The 24,316-nt window shown below is 48.6% G+C and overlaps 1 protein-coding gene across 8 annotated transcripts in view; it reads right to left on the reverse strand.

Moving 5' to 3' along the window:
- EPB41 (erythrocyte membrane protein band 4.1) overlaps positions 1-24,316 on the reverse strand; it is an 82,035-nt gene that overhangs the window by 22,657 nt on the left and 35,062 nt on the right. Inside the window, exons 6-18 of one of the 8 annotated variants that reach the window (XM_054170695.1) lie at positions 21,980-22,055; positions 21,334-21,552; positions 14,526-14,613; positions 13,862-14,014; positions 12,914-13,011; positions 11,930-12,102; positions 10,334-10,450; positions 8,909-9,025; positions 6,425-6,523; positions 4,124-4,335; positions 2,362-2,418; positions 2,201-2,245; positions 1,218-1,280 (exon numbers count right to left, since the gene is read on the reverse strand). In XM_054170695.1, coding sequence (XP_054026670.1) covers positions 1,218-1,280; positions 2,201-2,245; positions 2,362-2,418; positions 4,124-4,335; positions 6,425-6,523; positions 8,909-9,025; positions 10,334-10,450; positions 11,930-12,102; positions 12,914-13,011; positions 13,862-14,014; positions 14,526-14,613; positions 21,334-21,552; positions 21,980-22,055 — 1,517 coding nt within the window. The remainder of the gene's footprint in view (positions 1-1,217; positions 1,281-2,200; positions 2,246-2,361; positions 2,419-4,123; positions 4,336-6,424; positions 6,524-8,908; positions 9,026-10,333; positions 10,451-11,929; positions 12,103-12,913; positions 13,012-13,861; positions 14,015-14,525; positions 14,614-21,333; positions 21,553-21,979; positions 22,056-24,316) is intronic. The other 7 variants (XM_054170696.1, XM_054170697.1, XM_054170698.1 and 4 more) reach the window with 7 other exon arrangements.

The following is a 24,316-nucleotide window of genomic DNA, read 5'->3' on the forward strand; positions in this document are numbered from 1 at the left end:
TTGGGTGTCAGAGCAAAGTATTGCAGGAAAGAGGGTTTAAAAGCAATGAAAAAGCTCTTGTTGGGGTTGGGGAAGACGGAGCTGGTTGAATTGGGTGGAAGAAAGCCACACACGCAGTCTACGCAGCACTCCAGCTGACCTCTGCCCATCGTGCTGCAGAAGCTTCACTTGTGACCAAAAGCTTAAGTTGTAGCAGTCTCAAAAACCAACCTTTTTTTCTATTTTTTTTTTTTTAATTAACAGCACTCCAAAGCTGCAAATTCTTTACAAGTGAGAGTAGGAGAAGGCAGTTCGTACAAGAGATACCAACAGGGAAACCCTACCAGCTGCTAGTGCTGCAATTTGGAGAAGAAAACGTGGAGCGCACAGTGTTAGCACAAAACATCTTTCATAACAGAGTGTATTAAAAAGAATAAAATATATGATTGGCGTGGTCTGTTCTGAGACCATGCTGAGGTAAAACCAAGTGTAAAGGCTCCCAAGCTGAAGGGAACGGCTTTGGGAGGGATGAAGTGGCTTTTGGGTATGTGGAGGGATGAAATGGCTTCGCATCCGTGAGCATCCAGCCCTTGTATCGGCTCCATGGAAACCTGGCGCCGGTGCTGATGCACGGTGGAGCCCTAGGGAATGCTGAACATTTTGCAAGGTCAAGACCGTGTTTGAAGAAGGATGATAACACTGCAAGCATTCCAGCAATGTCCTGTCTGAAATGACGTGGACATTGAGACAGCTGAACACCACAAAGGTGACAATTCCACCTGAATTTTGCATTTTCATAGATTAGCTTTTCCCCCTGGAAAAGAACTAATTTCAAGTAAGGAGAAACCTTGTAAATGAGCCTCACTGCCACAACTCAGCCATTGGACTCAATGATGTTAAAGGTCTTTTCTAACCTAAAGGATTCTGCATTTTCATGACTCTCTGGTTCTGTGACTGGTGCCACCATGAGCAGGTCCAAGAGCAGATCTCAGCACACAGCTCTGCCAATCATATATTTTGGATCGGTACGAGAGAATGAAAGTCAGAAGAGGTAGAGGGAAGAATGCCTGCACATCACCATGTTTACTGTCACCATGCAAAAGCGCATTGAAAACAAAAGAAAAGGTCTCTTGTGCAGGAGCATGCAAAAATAAAGGCAGCAGAAGAGGAAGAAGTTCAGCACAGATGCAGAATGTCTAGGCAAATGCAACTGAAAAAAGCTTCAAGTTCATACAAACCTCCAACATTAAATTGCTATGCCTGATATAAATGTTTTCACCATCTAGCCTCTTTGATCTTTTCTGTGAAAATGAAAGAAAAGGGGGGAAAAAAAAGGAAAAAAAAAAGAAAAGCACAAAAAATTAAAATGTTGTTCTTGCAGGATTGACAAACTGGCAAATTAAAAAAGGTCAACTGAAGGTTAAGAGTGCAGCGCTCTGCCAGCGTGGGGTGGGGACCCCACTGTGGGGACACAGCCTGAGGCCACCACCAGCAAGGGGGGGTTGTGATGATGGAGGATAGGGCGATGCAATGAGTTCTTTAAAGAGACAGCTCCCGGGAGCTCAGTGGCTTTTGCCTTCACTTGTATAGCTTACCACAAAGAACAGTTCACTGTTTTCTGTGGAAGCCAAGCACCACTTAGCACTCACATTCCTGAGAGTGATGCTTCCCCACCCCAGTGAGGAGGCTGTAAGGCCTGGTAAAACTTTTACACACTCTCTACGTGCACAGTAACTATGTCTCAACCACCTTTTCTACCCTGCGTATCTCCCTTATCATTCATCAACACAAAAAAGCACCACACTTTTTTCATCTGCATTTCCTGCAGTGCACACTCTGTGTTTTCTTTGCTTTCCAGTGAAATGTTTTGGGTTTTTTTCCTAATCAAATGGGTTTCTTTGGTTTCCAGACAAATGGGGGGGGTTGCTTCCAATCAAATGGATTTCTTTGGGTTTCTTTAGTTTCTAATCAAATTTGATAGCGAGAAGATCAATTTCAGAAATCAAATCAAGTGGGTGTCTAACATCCAACCTGTGTATTTTTAGCAGACTCTGGGATAAAAAGCTCTTGGAAATCAGGTTATTTTGATAGTTGTCATTCAAAGAAACCCCAAACCCCAACCCCAGGCACATGAGAAAGTTGGAGCACTGTCTTTTTAAACATGTTACAGATGCATGAATGATATGGCAAACTTGTTTGGTGAAAGGGTAAAATGGCTAACCTTCCTCATTCTTATCAGCTCTTCCTCTTTCTCTGCAGGCTGCTGCTGTTGGACAGTGATAAAAAAAAAAAAGAGTGGTTGGTTCATTTCACTACATTGAACCTCGCTGGTTCAACCTTCAAAAAGACTGTGAACAACCTAACTGAACAATTAGCACAAACCTGGGGCTGGGCACCACTGGTGGTGGGTACTGTGACCTCAGTGTGCGCTTTCCTCACCTACATTTAAGAAATAAATTGGTAAAAACATTTTGTGTTAGTAGATTTGTTTCCAGAGATCATTTAGTTTCAAAACACAGCTGCAGCAGGTTGGTTTTGAAGTGCTGGGTGAACATGCAATAAACCAACATGCAGTCTCTTGGTAAAGAGTTAATGACACAGCAGCTCTTGGATGACAGTCAGTTAGTCAACAGCACACCCACAATAATTCCTGCAGCTCCAGAATTATTTGTGTTTGAAACCAGTGCTCTCTCTAAGAGCAGCTGGAGACAGGCTTCCCACTCATGTTAGCTTTGCCAGGCAGTGTTTTCAGGTTTCATTTGCATCTCCCAGGGAAAACCTTCCCAAAAGCAACATGCTCAAATTAAGAGAGACCTTCTTCCAAAACAGAAAACGACTGGTTATCCATAGGCATTATGTTCAACAGAGTCAGTGAGAAGAGATCTAGCTACACAAATCATGCCTACCATCACAAATGAAGCTCTTTTACTGTTCATAAGCACAGAGCCAAGATTGTTCTAACTCTTTAAGGGAGGTCTTTTAGAAAAGCTAGATTGTCAAATACTCTGAAGGCAAAAGGTGGGTGTGAAGTGATGCAGCTACATTTGAGGAATGGTAAATTTGGCACATTCAAATCGACAACTTCCTCCCACATCTACACTTAAAGAAGAAAAAAAAAAAACAGTGTTTAAGAATGGGATGAATCAAACTGACTTGTGTTTAATGCTGGGGAGGGTTAAGTGGTGGTGCTGGAGCACACACAGAGCACCAGCCTGAAGATCCCCTCAGCATTTTCAGTTAAAAATTGCTGGTCACACAAGCCCTGAAATGTTTGGAAGCAACTGTCCTTTCTTCAGCTCTCCCAGCCTTCACTACCAGGCATGTCACCTGCTCTGTCTCATACAAGACCCCCTGCATGGAAAAATGTGGCTCGGTAATGCTGACAGCAGCAAAACATTCAGAGTAATGTGGGAAACATGCAAGGCCCTCTGCTGCAGTGCTGGAAGATTTCACTCAGTAAGAGCTGCAGAATATTACAGACACTGTGATAGGAACGCTAATTTTACCCATTATTTGGAGTAATGGGAACAGTCCACATAGCTCAGCACCAGTGGTGGTCTCAGACATTTGTGAAAAGATCAAATCACGTTTAAAACCAATTTCATTTAGACAATACATCCACCAAGGTCTTGACAGTGCCATCCACAACTCAAGTCCTACTCCAGCTTGCAGGAATGTATCACCAGCTCTCCCAGAGACAGCTTATCAATGTGCCTTCAGCCACAGGGCTGCAGACAAGATCCCTATCACCAGTTTCACTGGAATCGCTCCTGTTGTCATACCAAGAACCAGTGCAGACAGCCCAGTGATGGGTGAGCCCTAAATTCAAGTCCCATGAACTTGTGTGCAACACTTGCCAGCTTTTTTAATGCCATAATGGTTGGGCTTGGTGATATTTTCTGACCAAATAATTCTAGGATTCTGCTCTGATTCTGTAGCAGCGATTTGCATTTTGTTCTACTGTAACCACTGAACTAAACCCCGCTAGAGTTCCTCTTTTCCTGATTCAGTGGGTCAGGGCTGGGGTTTCCCTAGGATTCAGATCCTTGGTACAATGAGCCGATGCTCTGGGGTGGCTTCAAGAGCTGATGCTCCCACCCAGCATCATCACAGACTCTTGCAAAGAGCCTCTGGTGTGACATACCTTTGATGAATCGTCTGTTTCCAACTTGGCTCTCTCCACTGGGATTTCTTCACATCTCACATCAGGTTTTGCTGTTTCCTTTTCTACTTTAGATGCAGTGACCATATCCTTCACATCAGGCTTAGCTGGGACTTGTTCTGCAGCATGGCTCTGAGCAATGGCCGGGGCAGAGGTGGGACGGGGACTCCTCTCAGGGGTTATCATGGCCACTGCTGAGGATGGGGGAAAGACAAATCGGGACATAGTTCAGAGCCAGCAACACTTCCAGAGCACCAGGCAAAGCCTTTACAAATTACAATGCTGTCATTTAAAAAGAAAGGGAGAAGGAAGAGAAAGGGGAAAAAAAAAAAGGGGGGGGGGGAGGGAAATAAAGATGTTGAGCAAAGCAGCTTGTGCATATAGTAGAGGAAAGTTGAGATTGTTTTCTTTACGGTTTAAATAAAACAAAATAAAACCCCACAACAAAAGGTTTACAAAAACCAAGCTTGCACTCTGCAGAGAAGCCACACCAGAAAGGCATATCTGGTTTTGACACTGTGCCTTTGATTTATAGGTTCTTCACACACAACTGACAGAGAAGTCCACTCCAGGGTAACCGTTAAAATAGAAACACCTAGAGCTGTGCTGAATTCTCAGCTCACGGGCAGCTCCTCGGCCAGAGACAGGGGGTTTCTGGAAGGAAGCACAGACTTTCCCCCAGCCTCACCATCTTTTCAGCTATTCAAACATTTAAAAAATAATTATTTTTTTTAAAAAACGTAATCAACAAGCTTTGCTCAACAGAGCTTCACAGCAACTTCCAGGTGGGTTTCAAAGCAGGCTGGGGCTGCATGTCCAAGATGAGTATGTTCTGCCGCAGCCCAAGGAACTATGGCAAGAAGATAGCCAGCATCTCCATATAAACGACTGCAGAAATGAAGAGCATGCTGCCAAAAAAATCATCTTTCCAGAGGATGACAGTCTACACTCAAGCACTAGGTGAACACAAAATCAGCTGCCTACTCCTTCTTTCAATTCCTTATCTCTCAGACAGTTTCTGATCCCTAAAAAGCCCAACACTTCAAAAATATTCAAGCCAATACTGCGACAAAACGAGATCAATTCATTCACTGTGTGTCTATAAATACAACAACCTATTTAATTCTGACATTGGGTTGTGGCCATTCCACTAAAAATACACCTAGGGACCTGAAATAATTCCTTTGACACCATCTCATATTCCTAAAATTATTCAAATATAGAATAGTTTGGGTTGGAAAAGCCCTTTAAGAGCCTCCGGTCCAACCACTCTCTAACTCCACCAAGGCTGGTGCTAACCTATGGCCCTCAGCACCACATCTCTGCCTCTTTGAAACACCTCCAGGGATGGGGATTGAACCTGTGCCAGTCTTTGAGAACCCTTTCAGTTAAGAAGTTTTTCCTGAAGCCCAACCTAAACTCTCCCTGGTGCCCCTTGAAGTCATTTCCTCTGGTCCTATCACTTGTTCTTTGGGAGAAGAGACCAACCCCCACCTGGTTCCAGCCTCTTTTCAGGGAGTTGTAGAGAGCAAAAAAGTCACAGTTTACACAGCAAGGGTCACACTGTGTAACCTACCCTGGCCAACACCAGGTTACCAGTGACCATAATCTAGTCAAGGACACCAGGAAATTTGATGTTAAAAAATAAAGTGTAATTTTAAGTGCCTCCTTAGTAAGAATATACATAGAATAAACCAGGTTGGAAGAGACCTTCAAGACCATCGCATCCAACCCATCAACCAATCCAACACCACCCAAACAACTAACCCACGGCACCAAGCACCCCATCAAGTCTTCTCCTGAAAACCTCCAACGATGGCGACTCCACCACCTCGCCAGGCAGCCCATTCCAATGGGCAATCACTCTTCCTGTAAGAATTCTGTAAGAATTCCTGTTTCACTGGAAAGAAAACCACATCCCACCTGTATGTAATAAACCTGTACAGCATCAAGCATAGCCCTGTGGCCAAAACCTTACAAAGGCAAAAAAGAACCTGATTTTTCAGGGACTGAAATTACACTTGGAAGCAAATTCCCAGACACTACATCTTGCTGAAAATGTCCCCTAAATCCCAACCCATCACCGCTGCCAGCTCATTATCTGCCCCTCTTCAGCACAGCCTCTGAGCCAGGCATTGTGTGATCCTTTCGGCGCCATGTCCTGGTGCATTTATGCCACAGAAGCAGTGACAGCCACAGGGAGGTTGTACAGAGGGACAGGCGAGATGGCAGAACAGCCAGGATCAGGAGGATGCTGGGTATGCAAAGCCATCATGGTGGTACCTGGCTCCTGCAGGACCGCCTCTGGTTCTCTCATCACCACTTTTTCTTCCTCCTCCTCTTCAATTGGACTTATCTCAACATTGCCAAGAGCACGTTTGGCTAAAAAAGTTATGGATGTGTTAAAATGCCACCTCAAAAGTGAAGCAGCAAAGGAAATTCTGTAAATCTGCAGGGCCACCTCTCTTTAATCATAGAATGTTAGGTTGAAAGGGACCACCAAGGATCATCTGGTCCAATCTTTCTCGGTAACAGTACAGTTGAAATGAGATGGCCCAGAACCCTGTCAACCGCAGAATCAGAGTGGGGGTAGGGACACCTCTCAGCTAGACCAGGCTGCTCAAGGACTAATCCAACCTTGCCTCCCTGGGCAACCTGTTCCAGAGCCTCACCTTCCTAAACTCCAGTCTAACCCCGCTCTCTCTCAGCTTCAAACCATTCCCCCTTGTCCTGTCTCTAGACATCCTTGTGGAAAGCTTTTCCTTTGATATCCAGCAATGGGTTCTGTACAGTCCCAAACCGGGTTATTTTAGAATAGAATAGAATAAACCAGGTTGGAAGAGACCTTCAAGATCATCGTGTCCTGTGTCCAACACCACCTACTCAACTAAACCATGCAACCAAGCACCCTGCCAAGTCTCCTCCTGAACACCTCCAGTGATGGTGACTCCACCACCTCCTCGGGCAGCCCATGCCAATGGGCAATCACTCTCTCAGTGTAAAACTTCCTCCTAACCTCCAGCCTAAACCTCCCCTGGCGCAGCTGAGACTGTGTCCTCCTGTTCTGGTGCTGCTTCCCTGGGAGAAGAGGCCAACCCCCGCCTGGCTACAACCCCCCTTCAGGTAGTTGTAGACAGCAATAAGGTCACCCCTGAGCCTCCTCTTCTCCAGGCTAAGCAACCCCAGCTCCCTCAGTCTCTCCCCATAGGGCTTGTGCTCCAAACCCCTCACCAACTTCGTTGCCCTTCTCTGGACACACTCCAGCAAGTCAACCTCCTTCCTAAACTGAGGGGCCCAGAACTGGACACAGGACTCGAGGTGCGGCCTAACCAGTGCAGTGTACAGGGGCACAATGACCTCCCTGCTCCTGCTGGCCACACTGTTCCTGATGCAGGCCAGGATGCCATTGGCCCTCCTGGCTGCCTGGGCACACTGCAGGCTCATGTTCAGCCCACCATCAACCAGCATCAACCAGTTATATTTTGTTAATTTACTACCTTTAGTTATTTTGATACACGAGATTGAAACACAGTAATAAGTGCTGCTCCAAAATGTAAGATTATTCTCTATCACCCTGGCCAGGAAAACAATCCCTACTAGGAACAGAAGTGTCAAGAGAAGAAAAAAGTTCAGAAGGAGAAGAAGGAGAAGCTGCCACAGGACGCTCCTAGGTGTGCTCAGGTAGGATGCTGGCCACTGGCTGCCCTACTGCACCTATCCCATCGGACATCCTTGAGTCAAGCACAGGAGCTGGTTTAGTGCTGTTCAAAGTATTCAAGAAAACAGGTGAAGTTCCCACTTAGTTCCCTCCATGGCTTCAACCCTCTCTTCCTTCATGAGATTTAACACATCCAAGTGCCAGGTTCTGCACATTGGCCACAACAAGCCCAGGCAGTGCTACAGGCTGGGGTCAGAGTGGCTGGAGAGCAGCCAGGCAGAGAGGGACCTGGGGGTGCTGGTAGACAGGCAGAGGTTGGCCTCTTCTCCCAGGCAACCAGCACCAGAACAAGAGGACGCAGTTTCAGGCTGCACCAGGGGAGGTTTAGGCTGGAGGTTAGGAGGCAGTTTTACAGAGAGAGAGAGATTGCCCATTGGGATGTGCTGCCTGAAGAGGTGGTGGAGTCACCATCACTGGAGGTGTTCAGGAGGAGACTTGATAGGGTGCTTGGTTGCATGGTTTAGTTGGTTGGGTGGTGTTGGATGATAGGTTGGACACGATGATCTTGAAGGTCTCTTCCAACCTGGTCTGGTCTATTCTATTCTATTCTATTCTATTCCTGTTGTGACTGACCAGCTCTGCTTTTAATTATGATTAGTGTGGATCAGTGAAGGTGCTCTGAAAACAAACCAAAACAAAAACAGCAACTAGAGAAGTAAAGGTAAAAAAGCCAAGTGCAGGTGACCTCCAGCAGTCCCAGAGCAGACAACCTGATCTTCAGGCACCGCAGGATCCTACATCTATGGGGAATGAATCTATAGGACGGGACAGTGACAGAGGAAGGTTCAGAGGCCACTGCACACTCACTTCAACATGAAGCCACACTGCCAAGCCCTGGCACAGCACCTCCTTGGCTCAGCAAGCAGCACACTCCAGTAAAGCAGCATACTACAGCACACTTGCAAAGCCATGTGGGACTCTAAGTGGCACTGAACACCACTGCAAGCGATGTCAGCTCTGTCCTGCAGCACTGCAACACCTCAACCCAGCAGTGCCAGCATGGGCGGCTGCAGGAGCCACGCCGATGGCACACGTTGCTGCAGCTGTACCTGACCATGTTGGCAGTGGCTCCACAAACTTTGGCTTGGCCACAGGAACCTTAACCACCTCTACCTTCTGCTCCTCTTCCTCCTCTGCAATGGGCTTCATTTCAAAAGTGTGTTTGTCTAGAAAGAGGTTTGCGGGTGTTAAGATAGCACCTGGAGAACTGCACGGACGTACAATGGTCACCACAGCAGAGGACAGAGCCAGAGAAGATCTCTCTCCAAGGCAGTGGCTGAGAACAGCAAGGTTTCAAACTGGGCAGCTTAAGAGTAACTTTCCACAAGGCAGCTGTGTAGCAGCCGTTCTGATGCTGCCAGGCCCAGCATTGCATTGGATGAGTGAGAAAAAGAAGACCACAAGTAAGCTTTACAGGCTTCCTGCCCAGGCAGGGATCTGTGGGGCATGTGAAGGGCTCTTAAGTGTGGTACCGGGATGGGCTCTGCCTGTGAAGTCTGGGGAGATGCAGGTGCTGGCTGCTAGGAAAAACACACCCAGGCTCCCCTAGAGAAAAACCTGTATAAAACCCATCAGCTTTAATTAAATGTACAAATATGGAAACTAAGGCCATACAGCCCTATCTCTCTGTCTTAAGTCCTCCACCTTCTGTTCTGACAGCATCAAAGCATCAAGCATTTTGACGGCTTTCCCTGACTGGCAGAAATCCAAGGCAAGCTTGTAGTGGGGAGCCAGTCTGCTGTGCTGCTTCCTGAGAGCTTGGTCTCAATTCCATATCAGATAAACAGTGGTGTCAGAAGCAGGCTGGAAAAAAATCAGGGCGAGGAAGGGAAGTGGAGCAGGACACAATGGGTTTGCATATGAATTATCTCCAGCCCTGATGCATTTGCTATGGAGGGGATGAAGACTGCAAATATTTGACAACACTGCTGCTGTGAAACGCTTGTTAGCACTCAGACACATCGATGTACCCATGCACCTCTTAAATATTAATAAAGTTTAATGCCCTTATTAATAGTACCTATCTTAGGAGAAGCATAAGCTCCCTGCAGAGTAATGGGTGGCATTTCTCATCCACCCCCTCCAAAAAACCCAGAACAAGCTTAAATAAAAGCAAGCAGGTCCCAGGATGAAGAATTTCAGAAGCTTTACAAGAAGTTTCAAGATCAGACTTTGAAGTGTTCTAATCCACATTCACAAAACCACCCAAATTTAATAAGGAAGCAGCTGGCTGGTGCCAGCACATCCTAAACTTTTCACCATTTCCCCAGTCTAACAAAGTGCAAGGTGGAAACGGAACGAGTCCGCTGGAGCTGGGGGTCTGCTGGGCTGTTTGTCCTCTGACTGAGGAACTCTTCTTGCAAAGAAAAAATAAAAGCCATCAAAGATTTGGTGAAACTTGGAGCTGTCAGGAGCAAGCATGTAAAGGACAGGAAAGGTGCTGCAGAGAGTGGTAGCCACCACCACAGCTATACCTGGCTTCTCTCGGATTTCATCCATGGGTTTTGGTTCAGGAACCTCAACCACCACCACCTTCTCCTGCTTCTCTTCCTCTATGGCTCTGAACTCAACTCTCTGAGTCGCACATTTAGCTGAGGAAACGGGGCACAGGTTAATGACTGCCCGCACAGCAGGTGAAAAAAAGTGCAGACTTCAACAGGGACAGAGGTGTCACATTCACAGGCTGCTCTTTTCCAAGCTCTGGCGTTCAGGTGTAGGGTTGCGGCTGGGATCTCTCTATTCATTTGGGGTTGGAATAGTCTACAGAGCATGGCCAAAGGGTAACCAACAGCACAGGTGCCCTTGCCTCTGCACATCATGCCTGGGTAACATTGCACACCTGGACTGTAAGCAAGCAGGCATTTTGTTTGGAGCTCCAACCAAGCAACCCTTTGCCTCCTGACCCGAAGGCATGAAGCCCAGGGTGTTGCTGAGCCCTGCAGATCCATGCCAGGAGCAGAGCATCCTGGCCATGGGGTGCTGAGGCAGCCCTGTGCCCTTCCAGCCTGCAGCACAACCTCAGGGCTCAAAGCAGTGCTGCTCCTGCTCCATTAGGCACCCTTGCATGCTCACCTTTCCCTGGCTCCTAATTTGAAAAGCATCCATGACTCAGATCAAGGGAGGCACACTTAGATATTCCCTTTCCCATGCCTTGTCTCCTGTGGCCTGCTGCCGTCCAGCTCTTTTAATGGGGATGAGCCCACCTGATAGATATGTCGTGAATTTCAACATCAGAATCACAGACTGGTTTGGGTGGGAAAAGACCTTCAAACCTTGTCCAGTCCAACCCCCTGCAGTCAGCAGGGACATCTGCAACTAGAGCAGGCTGCTCGGTGACACCAATAACCTGACCTGGAATGGTTCCAGGCATGCAGAATCTCCCACCTCTCTGGGCAAGCTGCAACAGGGTCTCACCACCCTCAGTGTCTTTCTCGCCACTCTGAATCTCCCTCTTGCAGTTCAAACCATCACTTCTTGTCCTTTCACAACAGGCCCTGCTCAAGATTCTGTCCCCAGCTTTCTGATTATCCCCTTGCAGCACCGAGAGGCCACCAGAGGGTGTCCCTGGAGCCTTCTCTTCTCCGGGCTGAACAATCCCAACTCTCTCAGCCTGGCCTCACAGCAGAGGGCTTCCAGCCCTGCCAGCATTGCTGTGGCCTCCTGTGGACCTGCTCCAACAGGTCCCTGTCTCACAATCAGCATCACTTTCACGGACGCTGAAAAAGTTTCAAACAGTTGTGGCAAAACATCTCCCCCCAAGGAAAGCTCCATCATTTACAATGCCACGTTAAACTACACAAATCCTGGAATATCTTAATTCCCAATTTGCTAAAAGGAAACTGTGTTAAGTAAGGAAATACCATAACCACCAGAACTTTGCCATGATCTTTCAGCACCCACCTACATCCTCTGTCAGTCAGTCCTCGCTACTACCACTATTGCCTGAATTTTCTGTCCAGGCCTTGTGTCCAAGGGAGGTGTTCAGGCTTTTTTAAAAACAGGGGATTTAGGTGGTATTTAAGAGATTTTGGAACCCTGCAGCCACAGAGAGAAAAGCAACAGGGACTCACCTCCATCCAGGCTCCTGGAGGCTCGCTTGCTGGCCGTGCGCTCAAACTGGGGCGCAGGGCGGTCGATCAGGGCGCTCGCCTGCCTGCTCTGCGCCTGCGTCCGGCCACTGTAGCGGAACTTGGAGCCCAGTGCCAGGAACCTGCTCTTGGGAATGGCTTCAGTGGAAGTCAGCCTGAAAACCACACACACTACTTAAAAATCATTGCCTCCAGAGCTTAGGAAGCAGTGGGAGAAATTAAAATACAAATTAAGGAAGTCTCTTGCAGGCACTTGATTAACAAAACACCTTGACCAACCTAGGCCAGGGGAAGGTGTCCCTGCTCACAGCAGGGGGTTGGAGCTGGATGATCTTTAAGGTGCCTTCCAACCCAAACTATCTACGATTCTATCTATAAACACAGGCGCTAACAATAAGCCCCACACCTACAAAAGCTAAAGACCTTTGTCTAGTGGACTGAAACCAGATGACCTTTAAGATTCCTTCCAACTTAAGACATTCTATGTACCTTATGAAACAGAAGCTGTCTAGAAATCACATAATCAGAGAATGGCCTAGATTGGAAGGGAACTCAGAGATCAGCTATGCCACCCTCCCTGCCATGGCAGAGACACCTTCCAGTAAACCAGGTTGCTCAAGGTCTCATCCAGCCTGGCCTTGAACACTTCCAGGGAGGCATCCACAACCTCCCTGGGCAGCTGTGCCAGAGTCTCACCACCCTCCTATTTAAGAACTTCTTCCAAAGATTCAATCTAACCCTGCTCTGCCTCAGCTTCAAACCATTCACCCCTGTCTTGTCTCTAGACACCCTTAGGAAAAGTCCCTCTCCAGCTTTCCTGTAATGTAAATTGCAACTTCATGTCTCTGCAGCCAGGTCCCTCCAATTCCTGCGAAACACTAAAGAGCACCGAAGGAGCTGCTCATTTTCAAAAGTGCATCTAAAGCATTGGTTACTCAAGGTGAGCCAACTGGTCAGGAAACCCACCTGAAGAAGGTGTGATGCTCGACACAGACTTTCCACAGCTTCTTTGCTGCCCGGTAACTTGGTAGCTTGAACCCAATTGTACTTTCATACTGCTCTTGCTGCAGAAAATAAAAGTTACTTAGCATGAAATAAACGTGGCAGCAGTCCAGTCCTCAGCCCACAGACCTGTTGCTCTGCGGCAGCACAAACTGCTGGTCAAGCCCAAGAGCACCTGAAATCACTCCATGATGTGCAGGAAGACCTCAGGTCCAAGAAAAGGCATGGCTTGGCCACAGGCCTGAGCATCTCTGAGGGTGCACTGGGATTTGCAGAGCGTGCCAAGGGATTTTCAGCCATTCAGACTCATCTATCCCCCTGTCATGTTGCCCCACTGAGCGATGGGGTCAAAAATTGACCTTCCAGCAAGACTGGGTCATGGTAGTCAAAGCAGAAGGAAAAGAAAGAGGAAGGTGGCAGCTCCTCCTTGTAGCCTCTCTTCCCACCTTGTTTCCAATGACCAGGCTGCTCCAGGGATCTCTTTGCTCCCAAGAGTCAGCATCAGGACAACCCCTACCCCAATCTGTGGCAGTCTCAGTGAAAACATGTGTGAAAATATTTCTTTCATTTCTTTTTTAAGTGGGACAAAGAACCTTTGTCTTGCCCCATTTCCACAAAAAGAGTTAGTCCTCTCCCAGTTTAAACTATGAACTTCCCAATGGTCTCCCCTGGATGCTGGGAATGCCACCCAGTGCCAGGAGGTGGTGCTGGAAGACACCTTGTTTAAATTGTCACCCGCTGGTTCGCAGCTTCAGCAAGGTCTGCGGCACTGCCTGAACCCAGCACCCATAAAAAACCCATTCAGAGAAAAGCTGACACCCTCCCACATTTGGTTTTAGTGAAGCACACCCAGGGTGGGGATAATCAGAAAGAAATTAAAGAGGAGAGGAGCACCAAGAAGTCAGAACATACCTCCCCTGGCCGGATCTTGATGAAGAAGCTGCTGCGTTTGTAGGAAATCTTCAGGACCTTGGGCCAGGGGAAGCGGTTGATTCTCAGCTTATCTTTGTAAACGAGAAGGCCACTGGAACAGACTCCCAGAGTGATATCCACTCCTTCCAAGTCCTGGGAAAGTAGGTGAGGATTTAAGTGGGGTTACAAGTTTCAGGACAATGTCTGCCCTCCAAATTACCTACCCCTAAAATCATCTCCCCACTGCCCAGACCTCAGCCTCCAGCTCCCTTTACAGCCAGGGCCAGGTTTGCTTTTTCCTTCAATGTTTCTCCTCACAACCTCCTCCCTCCTGCTGATCCCTCCCATGACATTCCAAGGGTTGGCTTTGAGCCTATCCTACATTTCCCTGAGGAGAGTGGCTCCCCTTACAGGGTCAGAGTTTCTCAGAGTAAGGCCCAATCTACGTCAGTCACCTTTTAAAGCTTCCTGGAATATTTAAATAATAACCAGCAAGAATCACTTCTCTTACAACACCTGAAACAGTCTTTGAAGCATTTCTGCCTGTGGCTGTGTTCCCACACTTCCCAGATCTTTCCAAAGGACCCTCCTGAAGGAAGGAAACTTGCTCCTGCAAGGGAAGGATCATCCAGGCACAGGCAGGGGCTCATACACCGACTCTCACCTTGGCTTGGTGAAGGTCAACTCCATACATTGACAGCTTTTTTGCATTCTCAAGAAATTCCAGGTCTGCTTGGGCTGGAGTCATGGATCTGGGGAAAGAGAGAGAAGGTTCAGTATTCTCCTAACTGGGGCTTGTAGGAGGGGACAGAGCAGACTTCACAAAACCATTTAAACGTGAGATTTTATTTTTCTTTCAACAGATTTGTGCCCAGATGAAGAATTACTAAATTAGTCTGGATGCACAAACTTGTGCTTTGAGACGTCTCATAGAACAGATGCACCTTTTTCCTGAGAAGCTGTGCAGATACTAGAGAAGAAAGTGAACTATCCAGGAAGGAAGTGTGGTGCAGGGTCCAAAACTTGATTCAGTGGAAGAAACACCAATTCCGCCAAAGCCAGAGGGTGGCAGGCACCCTCCTCCCTGACCTCCTGCCTTCAGACCCCACAAGCCCAGCTATTGTTCTCCAAACCCACAGCCAGCTGAGACTACTCAGCAGCGATTCCTACTGGGACAAACCAGATGAATGAGATGTTTTCTGGGAACAGATGGTTCCCTGTCTGCAGGAGGGGCCACACAACACAACTTTGCTTAACAGAAACATCCTGATAATGGAGGCCATTATAAACAGTATTGTAGTGCCCTTGTTAATAAGATCCTGGTGTAGGAGGTATATCTAACAGCTCTTCTGGGAGAGCATTCAACTGTCTGCACTTCAATTTGTTCCCTGCTTTGATGTCTTCCTTACCCAGTGGCTCCATACATCTTGTATGACATAAATAGAGATTTCAGTGGTGGGAGCCAGGGCACAGTGACAGCTCTAAGGAGCATCTAGGACAGACCCAGGAGCAGTTGCCATCTCCCACTTGTGCCTTGTACTTCACAAATCATAGAATCATAGAATTGTTTTGGTTGGAAAAGACATCTAAGATCACCGTCAACCCACCACCACCACGGCCTCTAAACCACATCCCCAAGGGCCATGGCCACACATTTTTTGAATGTCTCAAGAATGGTGACTCCACTGCCTCCCTGTGCAGCCTGTTTCAATCCCTGACCACTCTTGAAGGAAAATAAATTGTTCCTAATGTCCAACATAAACCTCCCCCGGCACAATTTCAGGCCATTTCCTCTCCTATGACCTGCTAGTAGGGAGAAGAGACCAACGCCCACCTCACCGCAACCTTCTCTCAGGCAGTTGTAGAGAGTGATGAAGTTTCCCCTCAGTCTCCTCTTCTCCAGGCTGAACGAACCCAGCTCCCTCAGCTGCTCCTCACCAGACCTGCTTCTCCAGACCCTTCCCCAGCTTTGTTGCTCTTCTCCGAACAATCAAGTAGCAAGAGCCAGAGATATGCTCTAGCAGAGTTTTCCCACTGAAAACCCTCTGATAGTTCCATGTTCATAGAATATGGGCCAGAAATCAAATGGGCCCATCCTGCTTCCTCCTGCAGGCACAAGCAGACTAAATATAGCTGCAGCCTATAACTTGAAGTATCCTTCTAATGAAGTCATGAATAATTGAGCAGCGTGAGCTGCCACTAACCGCCAAGCTTGTCAGTGGCACAGTGCTTTTTTCCCCTTACTTCCTCTCCTCTCAATGCAAATGGAGGGGAATCAATTTAAAGTATTGATCTGTGGGGTTGAGCGAGGTGTTAATTGCAGCTTTGGTCCCAGCCAGGGGCACATAGCCACTCATTCCTGCTGCACTGAGGTTATTAGCTGCCAGCTGCCCACCAGAAGGTCTCATCCTCACTCCCTTATCCTTAGGACTGGGCATCACCCAGCAGTTCTTAACAGGCCAAGGGGAAGGGGCAGCCGGTTGATGGCCTCAGTATCACTGAGTGGTGTTATGGGCCTCTTGTTTTCCCCTAAACCCCAAATGTATCTCTAGGAGGGTGCAGAAGCTGCTGGCTGGCTGCTCTCCAGGCCAGCTCTCTGTGGCACAGGGCACACAGGTCCTGCAATCCAAGCATCTATAAAAATAAGCTCTGAGGTGCATCAAGAAGGCGTCAGCCAGCTGGTCAAGGAGGGGTTCTCCTCCTTCCTCTGCTCTGCCCTGGTGAGGCTACCGCTGGATGACTGTGTCCAGTTCTGGGCTCCCGGGTTCAAGAAGGACGGGACTGTTGGAGAGGGTACAGCAAAGGGCTACAAAGATGCTGAGGGAACTGGAGTATCTCTGTGATGAGGAAAGGCTGAGAGAATTTGGGCTGTTTAGCCTGGAGAAGAGCAGGCTGAGGGGAGAATCTCATCAGTGCTGATCAGTACTGGGCACAAACTGGAACAGCAGAAGTTCCACCTAAACATGAAGAGGAATTTCTTTAATTTAAGGGTGCTGGAGCACTGGGACAGACCGCCCAGAGAGGTGGCAAGAAGGTTGGACTCACTGATTGACAGAGGTTCTTTCCAACCCCTGATACTCTGTCAGCCTGTGAAAACAAGAGGAAGAAGAGGCTCGGTGACTGTCACCTTTTAACCTGGTACCAGGAGTTCTTTGCCCTTGTCCCGAGAAAGATACAGAACTGTAGAATCATAGAATCAGTCAGGGTTGGAAGGGACCATAAGCATCATCTAGTTCCAACCCCCCTGCCCTGGGCAGGGACACCTCACACTAGATCAGGCTGGCCAGAGCCTCATCCAGCCTGGTCTTAAACACCTCCATGGATGGGGCCTCGACCACCTCCCTGGCCAACCCATTCCAGGGCTTCACTACTCTCATGGTGAAGAACTTCTTCCCCATGTCCAGTCTGAATCTCCCCACCTCCAGCTTCATTCCATTCCCCCCAGTCCTATCACTACCTGAGATCCTGAGAAGTCCCTCCGCAGGCTTCTTAAATAGAATAGAATAAATAGAATAAATCAGTTTGGAAGAGACCTTTGAGATCATCAAGTCCAACCTATTATCCAACACCACCTAATCAACTAAACCATGCAACCAAGCACCCTATCAAGTCTCCTCCTGAACACCTCCAGTGACGGTGACTCCACCACCTCCCTGGGCAGCACATTCCAATGGGCAATCACTCTCTCTGTGTAGAATTTCTTCCTAACATCCAGCCTAAACCTCCCCTGGCACAGCTCTAAACTGTATCCTCTTGTTCTGGTGCTGCTTGCCTGGGAGAAGAGACCAACCCCCCACCTGGCTACAACCTCCCTTCAGGTAGTTGTAGAGAGCAAGAAGGTCTCCCTGAGCCTCCTCTTCTCCAGGCTAAGCAACCCCAGCTCCCTCAGCCTCTCCTCACAGGGCTGTGCTCCAAACCCCTCACCAACTTTGTTGCCCTTCTCTGGACACCTTCCAGCATCTCAACATCTTTCCTAAACTGAGGGGCCCAGAACTGGACACAGGACTCGAGGTGTGGCCTAACCAATGCTGAGTACAGGGGCAGAATGACTTCCCTGCTCCTGCTGGCCACACTGCACCTGATACAAGCCAGGATGCCATTGGCCCTCCTGGCTGCCTGGGCACACTGCAGGCTCATGTTCAGCCTACCATCAACCAGCACCCCCAGGTCCCTCTCTGCCTGGCCGCTCTCCAGCCACTCTGACCCCAGTCTGTAGCTCTGCATGGGGTTGCTGTGGCCAATGTGCAGAACCCGGCACTTGGATGCGTTCAATCTCATGCCGTTGGACTCTGCCCATCTGCCCAGCCTGTCCAGGTCCCTCTGCAGAGCCTCTCTACCCTCCAGCAGATCAACTCCTGCCCCCAGCTTGGTGTCGTCAGCAAATTTACTGATGATGGACTCAATGCCCTCGTCCAGATCATCAATAAAGATGTTAAAGAGCATGGGGCCCAGCATTGATCCTTGGGGCACACCACTGGTGACTGGCCGCCAGCTGGATGTGGCACCATTCACCACCACTCTCTGGGCTCAGCCCTCCAGCCAGTTCCTAACCCAGCTCAGAGTGCTGCTGTCCAAGCCATGGGCTGACAGCTTGGCCAGGAGTTTGCTACGGGGGACGGTGTCAAAGGCCTTGCTGAGGTCCAGGTAGACTACATCCACAGCCTGCCCCACATCCACCAGGCAGTCACCTGATCATAGAAGGAGATCAGGTTGGTCAGGCAGGACCTGCCCTTCCTAAATCCATGCAGGCTGGGCCTGATCCCTTGGCCATCCTGTAAGTGCTGTGTGATTTCACTCAGGATGACCTGTTCCATGATCTTGCCTGGCACTGAGGTCAGGCTGACAGGTCTGGAATTCCCTGGCTCATCCAACCGGCCCTTCTTGTGGATGGGCACCACGTTGGCAGCTTCCAGTCCTCTGGGACCTCTCCAGTGAGCCAGGACTGCTGAAAAATGATGGAGCGTGGCTTGGCAGCTCATCTGCCAGCTCTCTCAGCACCCTAGGGTGGATCCCATCTGGTCCCATGGACTTGTGGGGATCCAAGCGGCTGTGTTCCCCCTGGAACACAGGGGAACTATGCTGCTTCCTGCCTCCATCTGCCAGCTCTGCAGGCCAGCTGTCCAGAAGACATTCTGTCCTGCTAGTAAAGATTGAGGCAAGAAGGTGTTAAGCACCTCTGCTTTTCCTCATCTTTTGTTACTACGTTCCCCTCCGTGTCCACCAAGGAGTGGAGATTGTCCCTGCCCTTCCTCTTGCTATGAATGTATTTATAGAAAGATGTTTTGTTGTCCTTCACAGCAGAGGCCAGGCCAAGTTCTAAATGGGCTTTTGCCTCCCTAATTTTCTTCCTACAGGACCTAGCAACATCCTTAAACATTCCATGGGTTGCCTCCCCTTTCTTCCAAAGATGATACACCCTCTTTTTTACCCTTAGTTCCTTTAGAAGTTCATTACCCATCCAGGCTGGCCGTCTGCCCCAGAGGTTCATCTTCTGGCACATTGGCACAGCCTGTTCCTGCGCCTTCAAGAGTTCTTCCTGAAGTAGGTCCAGCTCTCCTGGACCCCCTTTGTTTTTAAGGGCTGTTTTCCCAAGGAACCTTCTGAGTAACCTGAAGTCTGCCCTCAGGAATCCAGAGTGGAGGTCTTCTTGCTGCCCCTCTTAGCTTGACCGAGTACTGAAATTCAATTCTCTCCTGGTCGCTGGCCCCTAAACAGCCTCCGACCACCACATCCCCACCAGCCCTTCCCTGTTGGTGAAGAGGAGGTCAAGCGTAGCCTTGCCCCTGGTAGGCTCACTCAGCACCTGGGATAAGAAGCTGTCCTCCATACACTCTAAGAACCTCCTAGACTGCCTCCTCTCTGCTGTGTTGAGATCCCAGCAGTTATCAGGCAGGTTGAAGTCGCCCATGAGAACAAGGTCTGGTGATCTTAAGACAGCCTTAAGCTGCCTATAGAATGATTTCATCAACTTCCTCATCCTGGTTGGGGGATCTGTAACAGACTCCAACCAGGATGTCTGCCCTGCCGGTCTTCCCTCTAATTTTCACCCACAAGCACTCAACCCGATCATCCCTGATCTCCAGCTCAATGGCATCCAGTGCCTCCCTGAAGTCTTTCTTGTAGGCCCCCTTCAGATACTAGAAGGACACAAGAAGGTCACCTCGGAACCTTCTTTTCTCCAGACTGAACAGCCCCAACTCCTTCAGTCTGTCCTCACAGGAGAGGTGCTCCAGCCCTCTGATCATCCTCGTGGCCCTTCTCTGGACACGTCCGCATCCCTCTTGTAATAGGGGCTCCAGAACTGGAGGCAGTACTCCAGGTGGGGCCTCACCAGAGCTGAGTAGAGGGCGAGAATCACCTCCCTTGACCTGCTGGCCACACTTCTCTTGATGCAGCCCAGGATCTGGTTGGTTTTCTGGGCTGCAAGTGCACATTGAGAGCTCATGTTGAGCTTCCCCTCCACCAGCACCCCCAAGTCCCTCTCCTCAGGGCTGCTTTCCAGCCAGTCACTGCCCAGCCTGGGATTGCCTCGACCCAGCTGCAGGACCCTGCACTTGGCCTTGTTGAACCTCATGAGGTTGGCTTGTGCCCACCTCTCCAGCCTGTCAAGGCCCCTCTGGATGGCATCCCTTCCCTCCAGTGTGTCTGCTGCACCACACAGCTTGGTGTCATCAGCAAACTTGCTGAGGGTGCACTCAATGCCACTGTCCATGGCACCCACAATGATGTTGAAGACGCCTGGTCCCAGGACTGATCCCTGAGGGACTCCGCTTGTCCCTGGCCTCCACTGGGACATAGACCCATTGACAGCCACTCTTTGGGTGCAGCCATCAAGCCAGTTCTGTATCCATCTAGTGGTGCCCAAGCTGGCAAGCACGAGGACAGTCTAACTGCAGACCTGTACCTCCTGCAGCCCCTGGAATACTTCCACATCAGAAAGTGCTACTTATTACACGTGGCAGCAGAAAACCCCAGACACGCTGCAGGCCACACACAAAGAGATGAGATCCGCTCCACGCAGATTCCAGTCCAAAAAAATTACATAGACTCCAAAATAAAAAGAACAGAAAAAGACAATAGGCAGGCTTACAACAGGCAAATTTTTCATTTTCACCTGAAATAAAGCCCACTTTCACAGCTGCAGTGTTGAGGAAGAGCACCTGTTAATGAACACTGCAACTTTGCATCTGCTTTCTGAAAACACAGTTTCTTCTTCAGGCAGGATAAAAGAATTCCAGCTTCTAGGAAGACTTTTGTTCTAAAGCATTAGATCTCTTTTAAACTGCTGATGTTCACAGTAGCAAGTTCACACCTTACTGCTAAAGCTTCTGCTGCCCACATAAAAAAGAAAACTCAGTGCAACAGGAAACCAGAAGCACATAGCAGAGGTGGGGAATGCACCAGAAAGCCACATCACCTCCATTATTTCAGGCTGCTGTGTGCAAACAAGGCCTCCAGCTGCCACATCTTACCTGTATGTTTTATGAAGCTCCACCACTTTCTCCTCAAGCTCTTTTGTCTGGTTTGGGGCCAGTTTAAATTCATTGATGTAATCAGGGCCGTGCAGATCAGAATCGTAGTCGCCCAGCTCAGACTGGACTGTGTAGGAACCCAGCAGAGCCAGAGTGGCAAAGGAACAGGGCAGCCGCCCCGTAATGATGTCTTGCCTGAGCTGAAGACACAAATAATACCTGGGGAGAGGAGAAAGTTAAATAGTATTTACAGAGAGCACAGAGAACCTTAAGAAACTTGAGGATCAAACAGAATCTCCAAGTTTATGCCACTGATGAACGCAGCGTGACGTTTGGTTCTGTTTTCTACCTGTATTCTTATTTGTGGGGGGACAGGAGGAATTAAGGGAGTAGACAACGACTGCAATCGGAAAATCTTTGTTTGAAATAAAAATTTACTTTTCTAAAGGCAAGTTTATAAACAACTCTGCTTCACACCTGTAGACTTTAGCAGAGAGTAAGAACATCCCACATGTCCACCAAAAACACAGAAACAAAACTCCCTCCAAACCACAAATACCTTACTGAATGACAGAAAAACACCCAGATATTAACAACTCTGATAAAATATTCCCTGTTCTGGCAACAAGATTCTCAGGTACCTCACCTGGTGATGTCCTCTGTCAGCTGTGCAGGGTCTGGTGGATAAAACTTGACGTTGAAAGTGAAATCCCAGGGGCCTCCTGCAATGACAAAAGAAGTTGAGAAAACAAACACAGCAGAAAGCTCCATGATGGTCAGTAGCTATAAAAAAAAAGCCAGGGATATCCCATCTGATCAGATTCCCAACTGGCAATATCCAATCCGAGCTGATCAGCCGCGACACCAGTTTTACTGCTGCTCACTCACAGCTCGCTGCTGCTTAGCAGAAGGTGTAAGATGTGACTTCATTTACAGGAGCCCAGATACAAACAGGAGAAAACCAAGCAGGGCAGGTAAAATACACCTGAATAAACCACAGCTTATGGAAATAATTTAATTCATTGCTAAGAGACCCCATTACTGACATCTCTTTTCATTGACTGCAAAGGAGGATTCATGAGGAGGTCAGGAGTGTGCTCTGAGTTAATGAGTTAGAGCTGGTTCATCACTCAACCCAATTTCCAACATTCTGGTCAGAAGCAGATGTGCCAGTTCACTGGGGAGCTGGTACACTGCGGTCAGGTGGGCAACCCACAGTCTAAACTCAGCACAACACAAGCACCAATCATAGAATCAGGGAATGGTTTGAGTTGAAAAGGATCTTAACGATCATCCAGTTCCAAGCCCCTGCCATGAGCAGGGGCACCTCCCACCAGCCCGGGTTGCTCAAGGCCTCATCCAGCCTGACCCTGAACACCTCCAGGCAGGGGACATCCACAATCTCCCTGGGCAACCTGTGCCAGTACCTCACCACCCTCACTGTAAGGAATTCCTTCCTAATCTCCAGTCTAAACTCCCCTCTTCCATCTTAAAGCCATTCCCTTTCATCCTGTAGCTACTAGCCCTTATCAAATGTCCCTCCCCAGCTTTCTTGTAGCCCCTTTCAGGTACTGAAAGATTGCTCTGAGGTCTGGATACAATCGCTGGATTACATCAGCAAGCGCCGAGACAGTAAGAGCTTTACAAGTCCAGACCTAAATGCTTCAATAAGACTCAGTGCAAACCTTGTACAGCACCACTACAGAGTGAGAACCTACAGAATCACACCTAGAACTGGCATTAACTGTGGCAGGGACAGTCTGGGTGACACAGCTGAAGGGGTCAACATCTCTTTTTCTTGAAAATAACCGTGTTTACCCACAGAAAATAGACCTGGCTAACCCACTAATCGCTGAAAGTAATCCCCATAGTCGCAACTCCTCCCTGCTCTGCCCTTTGACACTAGTTCAGAATAAATATTTGTTTCAGAAAGAGAAGCTCCCCCCGAGCTTAACTCGCTCAGAGGTTTATCACAATCTCCAAGAGGGAAGAGGGGACATGCAGCATTCATGGATTTACTTCTTATGCAATGCCATCACTGGGATTAAACACGAGGCATGTTGTGTGCATTACACACAGCCCCAAACAAGCCATGCCCAGCAGACACTTCAGGCAGAAGAGAACAGCTACACCAGCAGACACTGGTGTCCACATAGCCACATTCTAGTGAACTCAAATAATTTGCCATTTAACCCATCTCAGGGGATCAGACTCCACAGCAGGATGCTCACTACACTTACAAACTGAATTTTCCAGGCATGCTGGAGCAGCTTGTGCCCTTTCCACACATCCTGCTATCGATTCAAACAGCAGCTGGTAAGAGCCAGAGCTTTTCCTACTCCACAGCCCTGCAGCACCTCCATCCTGACTTGTACCGAGTGACACATTTTTTTCTGTGCTCCCCTTCAAAATAGTATGTGAAACAGCACTGGACTTTCACAAAACTGCACTGCACCTTCAAAGCAGCCAGTCTTGCTCCTGAGAGAAAACACAAGTGTCAAATACAAGTGTATTTAACTTTGACACTGCCCTCATCTTGAACTTACTCAGTGCAAGCAGAGCTTAAAACACAACTCTGAAGAGCATCTGGTGTTTACCTTGATGGCATCTGAGCCATTTATCCCTCCAGTACCTCCACGTGGACCCCAAAGCAGCCTCAGAGTCCATTCAGTTTTGCTTGGCCTCTCCCAGTACGCTTTGAGATTTGAACAGTTCTCACTGACAGCCATTTTCCCATTCTCCAACAGGGAGCAGATCTCCCACTTCAGCATCGCATGGCAGCAAGAACAGTGTGGGGCTGCTCAGGGTGAACACAACCCAAGTTGTGTTTTCCAAAGAAATGATGTTTTCTCCTAAATCTAGAGCATCACCAGGTACTCAAGAAGATGAGAAAGGATGCACAGACTGCTTGGAACTTGCATTGATCCCTGCCAGACACCCTCACAGGAACCCTCACCTATCCCTGCCCCCCCCAGATCATGCA

The sequence above is a fragment of the Dryobates pubescens genome, chromosome 20 (genome assembly GCF_014839835.1).
Source record: "Dryobates pubescens isolate bDryPub1 chromosome 20, bDryPub1.pri, whole genome shotgun sequence".
Taxonomy (NCBI): domain Eukaryota; kingdom Metazoa; phylum Chordata; class Aves; order Piciformes; family Picidae; genus Dryobates; species Dryobates pubescens.